Here is a 12,867-nt window from a genome sequence, read left to right as displayed (position 1 = left end):
TCCCAGGAAAGATAATGAGAGACACATGTCCAAATCCTTGCACTCTGTAAATGTGTAGAAAGATTATGTCATAACCTCAATGCATGACTTTTGATTTACTCAATTAATTGTGATCAAGACAACATTAGAATTTCTTTAATTGCCATTTAAATGTTGTCTTCTATATGCTTATTCGGAATCCTTACTTTCTAAGTAATTTTGCTGTTATGGTATAGCGATGTTGGTTATTCTTTGATTTGTGAGCTATGTTCTTCATCCCGATTGCTATGTCCTTGTGTATAAATTAGTCAGCAAAACACCATAGAACAGTTTTTTGCGCTCATAACATTTCTTTGCAACTATGTGTGTTGAGTAGGCACACAAGATTATGCACTCAGTAATTCTCTGAAGCAAATTTGTAGGGAAATAGAGGCTTAATTTCATTTGATGGAAAAAAAAAATGTAAGTATTACTTAGCGAGCATTCTATTTTTGGGTCTTCATTTGTGTGAACAGTGGTATATGAACATCTCTCAAAAGGCATTAGTAGGACTTTGGACAATAAGGGTGTATTAGGCTTGGGAAGTGAATACGAGGTCTGAGAGATTCCTGACAGGCAGCAGCAAACATTCACTGGATGATGGTATGCAGCCATGGGACAGCCCTATTTAGATATGTCATTCACACTATAGCTAAGACACCATTAAAAGTCTTGAGTTTACTCTGACTAAACCATACAACATAATTCCTTGGTTGAAACATGAATAATCTTCAGATGCTATTGCAGTTTAAAAATCAAACTAAAATAAACATCTTTTTCAGCTAGACATTTATCATTATCTAGTAGTTAGACAAATAAAATAGTACAGTCTGAGATCCTTATAAAAGAATATATATTAGGTGCCAGAGAGGGCATAACAGATGCCATCTCTCACTATAAAAGTAATTTACAGTTTCAAACATAGTAATGACTTGAATGTACACAAATTATTGAAAAAGAGGATCAGAGGTTATAAAGTCTCCTGTAGTAATTGGATTTCTTATGTCTACTATTTCACACTGAAGGCCACATTTGGGAGTTATTTTATTACAGTCCGCTTTCAGTTTGTCTAAACTTTTCAGATATGTTGGCTAAAAAGAGCCTGTGGCGGATGTTGTGATCTGCTAGCCAAGTGTGTGTCATTAGAGAACAACGCCCACCAAACACCAAATTTTTTTCTAAATTGTATTTTAATACTGTAAAAGATTAAATATTTTGCATTTCTGGTGTCTCCCATGCCAAATTGTCATATGTTTGTGGCAGGTTCATACAGAAGGGGGTTGACAAATCTTGCTGTAATCACTACCCCATGTTGTTTTCATCCTCCTTGTCTGCTGCCCATTTTCGTTTTGAAAAGCCCTAATATATCAGTGACAGGAGGTCTGGATTTGTGGCTGACTGTTATAATTACTCCCACTGAGGTGCTGTCAATAGGATTAAAATAAAGATTCTGGATCTGTCCATCGTAGATGAGGTCAGCAACACTAGCAGTGGGAGTACTGTTTCTGCAAGCTGTGCTTTCAGCCCTGAGTTATGGAACCATAGACATTAATATGAAGCAAATATTTGAAAGCTCCAGTGGAGAAAGACCAGCCCTTTTTTCTGCATTAGTTAAAATATCCATCTGTAATAAATAATCTAGCAGCATCCATCTACGTCCTGACCATACATACATGTATATTAATTTTCAAATGTATCAGAGCCCCAGAGAGTTTCAATTACAGAACAATCCATTTTGCATTTTATAATTAATAAAGTCTTTGCAGCTGCATAACTTCATCCAGGAAACATCTGCACAAATTTCTTGTGTATACATAATTTCTGTGAAAAGGGGGCTAGCTGAATTGTCTTTAATGTTGACAGGCTTGGGGAAGGTAGAAATGTAGGGAGTTGATTAAGATAACATGAAACAAATCACAAAAATGAAGGCTTATGTCTGCACAAATGTGAAACAAATTCTAGCCATTGCCTATAGGAAAAAAATGCAGTGCATAGGATCACTTTTACAGGTAGTCAACTTTATTCAAGTCTACAGGAAGAGTAGTTGAGGTGGGCAGTCATGTTGCTGTTGTTCTCAGAGTCTCTTAATCCCAAGTCCTTAAGTTGTTAAAACTGATTATTTCTTTGCCATCTTTTGACGCAGGCTTTCTTAATATATCCATTTTAAAACTTTAGTTTCACATTCTTCGTAGTGTATGTAAAACTGTAGCATGTGTGCCACTAAAATTTGCTTACAACTGTAAATGCAACTCTGCTGACACATTATGGCATCTTCATTTTTCTCTCTTTATAAAAAACGTCAGTCTGCTTTTAAAAATGATACCAAACAGTAATTAGTGCAGTCACCTTTTTGCAACTCATTATGTTTACTTATTTTCATATAAACTGAAAAATTATAATCAAAAGCCATGTTCAATCAAGTGTCTAACATGCTGAAACAATTCTGTGCCCTTTAAGCTTTAAGCAGGTACACCACCTACAAGCCTCAATTCTACAAATTGAGATTTCTTTTTTATAATTTGTTTGTGTTATTGTAGTAGCAAATAAGTTTCTTGATTAATGTGTCACTACTGTACAACTTTCTTTCTACTTTGCCTAGATAAACATCAGTTGTTACACATTGCGTTCTTAACTCTTACTGTATTTCCATCATCCCTCTTAATTTCAATCCCCTAGCTCTCCTAGAAGCAAAATGAATTTCCACAATGTCTGTAGTGAAAAGGTTACATAAAAATGAACAGTATTTAACATGTTCCTTTTTTCCTATTTCCTATCCCTGGAAAGTGGGACTCTGGAATGCTGTTTGCCGCTCTCCACATCTGTTACATCTGTCTTCATTCCCTCTTCCTGAATTTCTTTTTTTTTTTTTAATATGAAAAGGAAAATATTATTTGTTCTCTACCAGTCTACCAAGGCACGTGATGCACTCACAGCAGAGAAGCTGCTGTTTTTCTACATAAAGTGGAGTTACTCTCTCTAGTTAGAATGGCAAATGCCTTGGTGTGCCATATAGGTGTCATTATAGTTCTTGGTAGAGTATGTTAATGTTTCAGTATTTATTTGTGGTTTTTCAATTTTCATTATTTTTCATAATTTCATTATTTACAGTATTTGGATAAGTCCTTAAACACTCAACTGCATTGGCTCAAAATGTTTGTCATGTTTGCACTGACTGCAGTGCCATATGTTAAACACATCTTTGAAGGGGTGTCCTGCACTGCCACTGCAACCCAGCCCAGCCAGATCCTGCTGTCACGATACATCATTGTTATGACTGAGTGCAACTGAGTGCAACTGAGTGTAGAGGAAGAAAGCACCTTGGTACAAGCCAAGAAATATTGCTAGTGTCATCTTCACGGGGGTCTTTCATCATACTCAGACAGAATAGTAGAGGTCTTTATCTAAGGCTTTCAGACAAGGAAGTTTAAATATGAAATGACATGCCCTGCTCAGTTTCAAAATTCAGCTCTGTTGTGAAGGAGGCTCTCTCTCCATCTGGGGGGAGTTCACATCGGCTTTGTATTTCATGGTGGAACTCTGCCAGCTTCCAAACAGAAGAAGTCTCTTTGTTTTGTAGAGGAGGTGGGAAGATGTGTGCTGAGGAGCAGCTGTGGCTATCACTGCTGAATAAAGACCAAGGTGTTGGGCAGTCCTGGGTAGTCGCAAGTGGTCAGTCTCTAGCAGTTGTGAGGATCAGCTAGTAAGCAAAGAATTGTAACTTAGCTGAAGTACAATTTTCTCCTATATTTATTGTGGGTTTTGTAATTTGTGGGGAAGTAATTATTAGCTAACTTTTCAAGACCATTGTACATTAGGTTCGTAGGTGTTATTCTGCCTCTGTGCTGCCTGTAAAGTGTGACTGCTGTGGGTTTGAAACCCTTTCCTGAAATGGGTGAAACTTTGGAGCATATTTGGACAAAACAGGCTTCGTCTGGGAATGGCTGCTCTTCGTAATAACCAGCTTAAAATAACACTTCACAATGAATAGAAGTAAATTTGTTTTGTGCTGGCTTTCATCTCTTTGTCACACTCACCTTTTTAAACATCCTAGAAGCCCTTCAGTAACAAAATCACTCCTGAACATTACCTTGCTTGATTGAGAACCAAGGAGTTCCAATTTGCTGGAACCAAGGAGTTCGAATTTGCTGAAACCAAGGCTGGCATGGATTATGGCTGCACCTTCAGAGTGCTGCCTCACTAGGTACACATGACTGCATGTCTCCCATCACTGCCTCAGCTCTGTAGTCTGATTTACAAGATATACTCCTGTGTTGGCAAAATGTGTTACTGCTGACTGCTCTCTTGCACCAGTGAACTGAGATATTAAAATGGATGTGATCAAATGCAATTTGAACTACCTGAAGTTTGTCCAAGAGATACTTTTGAAGAACCATGTACACTTCTTTCTTAATCTTTAGATTTTATTTTTAGATTTATCACTTTTAGATTTGCATATGCAGAGCTCCATGTAATGTTTGGCTAGTTATTATTCTTATTTTAACAATGTTTTTATAATGTTGTTCATGGAGGTGGTGGCAGAGGGGATTTTATGCCATCTGTCCCTGTGATCTTAAAAATATTATATAAAGTATTAAATTGGATGGACTGGATGGATTTAAAATAGAACAAAACAATGTATTTAAATTGCTTATAACATCTAAAGTTCACCATGATGGTTCAGTAAAATGAAAGGAAAAAAAAGTAAGTAAAAGAGTCAAAAAGGTATTTTGAAGCCATTCTTTCCAACTTGTGATCACACTTTGGTAAGTGGTCTGTGCACTCTGCACATAAAGACAGCACTCTGTCTTTATAGAATTTTGAGTTATAAGTTTCTTGATGAGGACAATGTTAAACACAACATTGTAGCTGTATTTAATAATTAATAATTAATATAGCATTTTAAGAGCAATACAATTATTCAATTTTACATTCTTCTGCTAAACTGAAAATTTATTTTGATAAAATTCAATTTGTGAAGAAAAGTGGGAAAATTGTGATGTGTAGTCTGGCATACTTTCCTATCTGAAGGGTTATATAGATTCTTAAAACCTTTTTAAAGCAATTTTTCTGCTGTTCAAAATGTCATTTCTGGAATACACTGCCCCTTAAATTTACAGGGTGTATAAGTTGAAGGGGTGGTTATTACATGTCATCACATAAAACTCTTCTTGGAAAAAAGAGAATGGAATTGTAGCGTGGTTCAAGTGCGTGAACCTGGTGCCTCTGGTGTGCTATGTGGGGGAATAAATGGCTTTCAGTCATGTAAACTAGTATCAGATATTCATCTCCTTTGAAGTCTAATAAGAAATGCGCTCTTACTTTAAATAAGCATCTAAGCATATAAATGTCTCGATCAAGTCATCAGGAAACAAATACTGAAAGGAGTTTTCTATTTACATTTTGTTTTTTTCTGTCTGAAATCTCTGTTTTGCTCCATGTCTTTGCTTCGGATATGTTTCCTGCTGAGAAGGACAGACTGGAATCACAGTAGGGATCTTTGCCTTTTAAGTTGCTCTTTGCTTTTGCAGAGGGCTGTGTGCTGGAAGGCCCAGTGTATTTGTCCAGTGTTTTGCTCGGCATGAGAGGAACATGACTATTTAAGAAAGGCAGGAAACTATTATTTGGTCAGTTTAGCTACATTTCAATTGCAAGTACTGAAAGAGCAGACAGAAGTTTAAATACGTGTCTTAAGGTACATGAATACAAATCAGTTCAGCTTTTGTGCTCTTTGTCTTTGATCAGGAAATTCTGAATCTTGAATGAAGGTGTAAAAGACTAATTCTGAGTTAAATTTACCACAACTATAATTTCACTGCTTGTGTTTATCCAAAGTTCTCTAAAATTCTTTTTCTCCTTTTCTTAATGGCATGCGTGTACAGCTACACAGCTACTGTAGTAGATTCAAACTATAGCATGTTTTACAAGCAGAGCTTGATTTTTTATTTATTTTTTTAATGCAAACTCATGTGCCTTTGTCAAAGTCAAAGGATACATGCTTTGCATGCTAATTTTCTCTGCCAGGTAATTTAGCTTCCATTCCCTCATTGTTGATTTTTTTTTTTTTTTTTTTTTTTTTTTTTTTTTTTTTTTTTTTTTAGCATGACAATCTAAATGTTATGGTGCTTCCTGTCCTTCAGGCATATTTTTCTTTAGAAAGTTAATATATTGATAAAGAGTAATACAGGACCAGAATTTCCTATTATATTATACTGGTGTGGATTGAACTAATTCATCAACTTTAATATTATCTTACCTCCAAGTTTTTCTTTCAATTGCATAAAACTCATCAGATTAACAACAGTCACATGGCCACAGCTATACTGTGGTTCCAATACAAATGGTACTAAAGTCTAAGACTTTTCATTGTCTTCAGTGAGATTTAGAAAAAGCCCATTGTTTTCATACTCCTTCCATCACTGCAGTACCAGATAACAGAAATAACTGCTCTAAATATCAGCATCTTCTGATACTTTGCACTTCTGTTCTGAGAAAACATCCAAGCAAATATGAATATAACCAAAGTAAATTCTCTCCCTCTGAATTCAGAATGACTATTTAACTAGCTTTAATATTTTGATACCCAATACTAAGTTTCACATTCAGTTCTTTACATACAGATGGTGGCTTAGAAGACGGTTAGACTGTTTATGAAGGATGAGGAAAAAGAAACTGAATAAAATAGTGTGGTTATAAAATCTTCTGTTTTATTAGAAAGTTCTGGAATACTTCTGTTTTGTTTTGTTTTGTTTTGTTTTGTTTTGTTTTGTTTTTTCAATGTCGGCAGTGCTTGTAAGTTTGCCCATAATCTCAATGCTGAAATGGAGTCTTAATCTGTTTCCAATTTGAATAGTGTGTGATCTCCACTTCTGTCTTCCCCATCCCCTAAAGCTCATGTAGCTTGAACAGTTCTTAAGCTGGCGTTCTGAGTTGTAGTCCTCAGCTTGAAAGTGTTGCAGGAGGTATGCTTTATGGCTGTTTCTGCTTTGGGAACTCTGACAGTAGCTGATAAAAGTATTTCTAAAAGTAAGTTCTGGGACACTTTCATGGGTTCACAGAACATAAAACAAAATATGAAATGATCTTACATGTATATTTCCAATTGTCCATCTTCTAACCCTTCCTCAGATGTTTTGTTAAATTTGTTTCAGCCTAGTTGTCTCTGTGAAACTGGAAAAAATGTTTGTGCAACTCATGCTGTCTTCCCTCCTCTTTTTTCTGCTTGTTCTATACCAGCACCACCTGTCCAACAAGTGTTCACACCTCATTTTTTCCTGGGGATCAGGCTTTTCTAGTGGTTTGTGGCTTCTTTGAGTTTCTCAGTTCAGTAACTTCTGCTCCATTAATTCCAAATCAACTGATTCAGATACCAGAAACTCTTCAGTGGACTAAGTGAAGAGCTTCTTCGGTCTTTTTTCACTTATTTGAAGTACTGCAGGGAGTATTCCAGTTGTTTTGCACATTATTCTTCTCTTCTTTGGTGAAAAATGATGTCTGTTTTATTTCTGTGGCCTTCTGTGTTAAAACACTGTGCTGTGAACTGCTGGCATATTTGTAGCATATGTTTGCATTCATAAAAATGCCACAAAAACATTAATAGTACCAACTTGAGAAAGAGAAATTGTGAGCGTATCTTGCTTTCACCACTGTAATAGAATGGGTAGTTTAGATGTTCACAGCAACGTGTACTAAATACAATGGGGACAGAATAAAGATCACAATAGTAGTCTATGCAAATCTAAGTTTTAATTTGTGTTGTTCCTCTTTAGCTTGCGGACGTGGGTTCTACAAATCATCTTCACAAGATCTGCAGTGCTCCCGCTGCCCTACTCACAGCTTTTCTGACAAGGAAGGATCTTCAAGATGCGACTGTGAAGATAGTTATTATAGAGCGCCTTCTGATCCACCATATGTTGCATGCACAAGTGAGTCAGTTGTGAGTTTAATAGTAAAGGACATTGCTTAACCAACCAAGTGCCGTCATTTGTAGCTAGTAGTTTCGGTTGACTTTTTCTGTATTTGCAAAGTACATTTGCAACAGTAAATGAAATTGAAAGGCAGAGGGGGAAAAATTGACAGTGAATATGGAATGAGCAAAAATGTAATTTTCACATTTGGTTGACATAATATTGGAAAATATTGCATGTTGGGTAAATGTGTAACTCTTAATGGAATACATGTATACTTTTCCCATGGCTTTAAAAGTGATGCTGCTTATGTATTTTATATGATATAATATCAAAATGAATAACATGAAAAATACAAAGTAGTCTATGTAGATTTGAGTTTTAATTGAAAAGTGATTGGATCTGGCTTAATCTTGCAACTGCAGATAGACTAGCCTGCACAGATAGGTGGTTCAAATAGCAGAAGTCTGCTAAATCCGAAACAGCACCAGATACTCTGTAAATCATACCACAGCTCATAACAAAGAATTACCATGCTGATGCTGTATGTTTAGAAGAAAGAAACAATTCCCATACTAGGAAAACTATAAAAGGCAACCTTTAAGGTACATTAACCAATCCTTTTAATTGCACAGAAGAGAAACAGCTCAAGTCAGTCGCAGTAAATACACAGACAATTGTTAGCCTGATGCCTTAATGGAAAATAAATAAAGCTCTTGCCAAGTGAGTTCAAGGAAGCTTTTATGGAGCTTGTTGTAAAAAATAATGAAATGTTTATGTGAAGAAAAATGTTTCAACTATTTTCTGTCTTAGTAATTAGAATGTTAGCTACATGTCCCACTGTGGTTCTGTGCCTTTATGCTGGACTATTTTTTGTTACACAGGACCTCCATCTGCACCACAGAACCTCATTTTCAACATCAACCAGACTACCGTGAGTTTAGAGTGGAGTCCTCCTGCTGACAATGGGGGAAGAAATGATGTGACCTACCGCATTTTGTGCAAGAGGTGCAGCTGGGAGCAGGGTGAATGTGTTCCTTGTGGGAGTAACATTGGATATATGCCCCAGCAATCTGGATTAGTAGATAACTATGTCACTGTCATGGACCTGCTAGCTCATGCTAACTACACATTTGAAGTTGAAGCTGTGAATGGGGTGTCTGACTTGAGTCGTTCCCAGAGGCTTTTTGCAGCTGTCAGTATTACCACTGGTCAAGCAGGTAAGATTTTATCCTTCATATGAATCTCAACAGTGTGAGACTAAGAGAAATTGGGAACATGCAAACCACAGATGCGGTAAATCAGTAGCATGTCTGGTGCATCTTTTTGCTTTGCCAACTCCTCAATTTGAGCTTATACTATTTCTTGGTGATCTGTTTATTGGCTTCAGGATTGCTTTCAGAAAACTGCATGAAAATCTTTAAGAGGAGATAATTTTTTTATTAAATATTTTTATTATTTGACTTGATTTATTCAACTTTATTATAAAATAGATTTTTTAAATTTTGCAATTTTTTTTTGTTACATCATTGTATGTTATTTCCTAGTATTTGAAGAAAAAGTAGATATGACAGTCTTATGCAGGCTTCCTTTCTGAATATTTTAAACCTGTATAGGAGTCCCAGGTCATTAGAAGATGATTTGGATATGTTATGGTGTTTTGAGTGTTCATGTTTTCCCTCAGGATTACATTTCTAATTTATCTTATATGTCCAAATATCTGATTATGAGATTCAGTGAGAATGTGATGGTTAGTCTTTGTTTCTTCTGCTTATCATAATCTGACAGGTGAAATGTCAGGGAAAATAAAATCAAACTAGCGTATCACCCCAGGGAGAATAGGGCTTTGGTTGGCTGTATACTCAGTGAAAAAACAGGATTCTCAGATTTGGGACTCTGAAATGCTAAGTTATTTCTTGATAAAAAAACATAGGCCTCTGAATCTACAGTATATCACAAAAACTAACTTTTTATATCCTTTTATCTTAGACCAAACAGTACTTGCAAGATCTATCTGTCAAAGAAGTGCCTTAAAAATTATATGAATAACTGATGCTTGCTATAAGAACAGCTAATCAGTGTTGCAATGAATATTTCATACTTATATCTTGGAGGAAATTTTTATTGTGATCAAATTATTCTTTTTTTTAATCATATATAATTTCAGGTAGAATTATTTCCTTATACTACTGCTTGATACTGAAGACAAAATTACCATTACATTTTCACTATTTGTTCATTGCTGCGTGAACAATCAGGGAAAACTGTAGTTATTTAGTTAATTTACACTTTAAAGATGGTAATTAAAAAAAAGACAAGAAATTTTACTTCACTTCCTCTTTCCCACTCCTCACCCATGAACCTAGGATGGTTTATGTAGTTATTAAAGTTAGTCTGGAATGTTTTTTGGGATATTTAAATTCCCTATACTGCTTCCCTGCAAACCAAATCCACATTTCATATGATTTTGGAATCAATTCTGTGACTGAAAGATTTGCTCTCTGTATTTATTTAGGTTTTGGGGGTTCTGTTTGCGCATGGAGAACTTACTCTGAAACTATTGTTGTTCCACAGATTATATTACTTTAGCATCTTGACTTTTCATCTTTAAAATAATTATTTGTAATTCTTCAAGGATTCTTTTAAAGCTGAAGCTTTGTCTGTTTAGCGCTTCTAATCATAATTTAAAAGCTTCCAGTTGGGCATACAGAAAGAATATATATAAGAAACAGATTTTGAAAACAAACAAACAAACAAAAAACAACAAAAAAGGCTCTCTTTATTACAGCTTTCTCCATCTGTAAGATGAAGGTAACCCTTATTTTATCAAGCACTTCAAGATCTTCCGATTAAAAGTGCCATGAAAATGAAGCCTATTTTACCAGAATTACAAAATTCATGTTAAAGAAAATAGTCTTTCAGAAAAAAAGAATAAATGAATTCACAAAAAGGAAAGACCTCTTTCACATTATTTTTACAACTGCATATTGTGGATCCTAATTCTGATTTCTTTGATTTCTCAAGGAGGAAAATATTTTAGGTGGAACAGATTGATGACTATAATTGAACAGAAAGAGGCTGGTTGCTCAAAGGAGACTGCTATGCTTCTGTGCTATTTTATTTTACCATGGAGAGAAGGAAAATGTTGGATTTATTTATAGCTGAGTAAACTAGGATTCATGCAGCTTTCATTTGTTACTATGTGACTGCTCTCTACTTTTGGCAGAAAGGACTTTTTCTATGCCCATATTGCTTTTTATCTGTGTAAATGTGTCTAACTAAACCTTCCTCACATGTTATTGTGCTAGCACAATAGGTGGCTATATATAATTACTGAGTTCACCAATTGCACAGAGGCTTGCAGTGAGATTTTCCTTTGGCAGTTTTGTTTTAATTGAATTGAACCTTTCTGGTCATATTCACAAAATTCAGATAATTTTGTAACGATAATGGGAAACTATGGATAAAATAATGGGATTTGGAGATATATTTAGTGTTTTTTTCACCTGCATATAACAAGCTTCTGATGTGGCTGAGGGAACATGTCACAGAAAATATCCAGGTGGTTAATTAAAAAAAAAAAAAAAGCGATTTATATTTGTGAAAATAGCATAATAAATTGAGTACAAGTAGGAAGGTAGCATTTCACACTGCTCATGTGTGTACATGAGACCCACTGCTGTTCATTCCCTGTGCTAACACTGTTCTGACCAGGCTATCAGTTGTCCTATGAAGTATTTTTTATGCTGCAGACATGAACCATGAAGCTTTCTATTTCACTCTGTTTTTGGTTTGTTTCCTTTTGTTTGCATTTTTTGACAAAAGCATGAAAGAACTGAACCAGAATCACATGTAAAAGATGAAGTGCACTTATTCTCCCAGGAGTAAACCATCTTGTTTCATATCTTGCCTATCCAGCATCATATAAAGATTACAAGATATCATCCCTGCATTACAAGCGAGTCTGTGTGAACCCATGCATCCTTGTAGAATTCAGATTTAAATGCGACTAAGCCCTAGATACAATAGAGGAATGTACTGAAGAGCTGCAGCTGGTGAACAGCTGACAACCACAACCTTTGCATGCTTATTGAATGGTTGCTTACTGAAGATAAAATTTGCTACTCCCCTAATAGGATATTTGTTTTCAGGAGGTACTGGAGGTTCCTTTTGATCATTCAAATTCCTTTTCAAATTTTATACTTTCTTCCGTACATCTATCAAAAGACTAGTGGAACTGGTTAGGCTTTATGGCAGATGAATGTTTGTCAGATTTTGGCACTTAACCAACTTCAAATTGTGAAAAAAATGCGAGTTTCAACAGTAATTGTATCTTTTGCAAAGATACTATGTATTTAAAGCTATCCTTCTACATCCGTTCCTTTAAAGTCTATCTAAGTGGACAATAGATGGATCTCTGGTAATGAATGGGATTCGTCCAAATTACCTTGATTCTGTAAAAATTAAGATGTATTGGATGATTGCCACCATTCATCAGTATTTGAGAAAATTTAAGCGTCTGCCCAGATCCAGTTTGAGTTGTCTTTATAATCACTGGAAGGGAAAAAGCATATCCAAGGGAGCACACATCATGTCTTACTACTGTAAGCAAACATGACAAATAAAAGTTAAAATGTAATGCTCATGTCTGCTCCTAAACATGCTCTCTGTCCTCACGAAGGGTGCACTTCCTAACGCTCACTCCTTCACAGCAGGAGAAAAATTCCCTACAAGACTTTTAGCTTATGCTGCCCCTTCTAATGCATTTGATGCTGACAACTTGAAGTGATTAAAAAAACTTGATTCAGTTCCATAATTAAGACATGGTCTTAAAAATCATTGTTTTTTAGTAACAGTTTATTTTTTATATGCTGATGTATGTTTTCTCTTTTTTAGACCTCCTAGAGTTCAGATTTTCTGACCTTTTTTACAAGAAGCAGATCAT

The 12,867-nt window shown here is 35.5% G+C and overlaps 1 protein-coding gene across 3 annotated transcripts in view; it reads left to right on the top strand.

Moving 5' to 3' along the window:
- Positions 1–12,867, top strand: part of EPHA7 (EPH receptor A7) — a 152,523-nt gene that overhangs the window by 44,290 nt on the left and 95,366 nt on the right. For all 3 annotated transcript variants that reach the window (XM_042825455.1, XM_042825467.1, XM_042825461.1), the window contains exons 4-5: positions 7,785–7,940; positions 8,807–9,142. In XM_042825455.1, coding sequence (XP_042681389.1) covers positions 7,785–7,940; positions 8,807–9,142 — 492 coding nt within the window. The remainder of the gene's footprint in view (positions 1–7,784; positions 7,941–8,806; positions 9,143–12,867) is intronic.

Source organism: Centrocercus urophasianus, unplaced genomic scaffold (genome assembly GCF_019232065.1).
Source record: "Centrocercus urophasianus isolate 14NV4802_14NV808 unplaced genomic scaffold, USGS_Curo_1.0 seq_10, whole genome shotgun sequence".
Classification (NCBI taxonomy): domain Eukaryota; kingdom Metazoa; phylum Chordata; class Aves; order Galliformes; family Phasianidae; genus Centrocercus; species Centrocercus urophasianus.
Note: the sequence above shows the minus strand (reverse complement) of the source record. Positions and strands in the feature narration are given on the sequence as shown.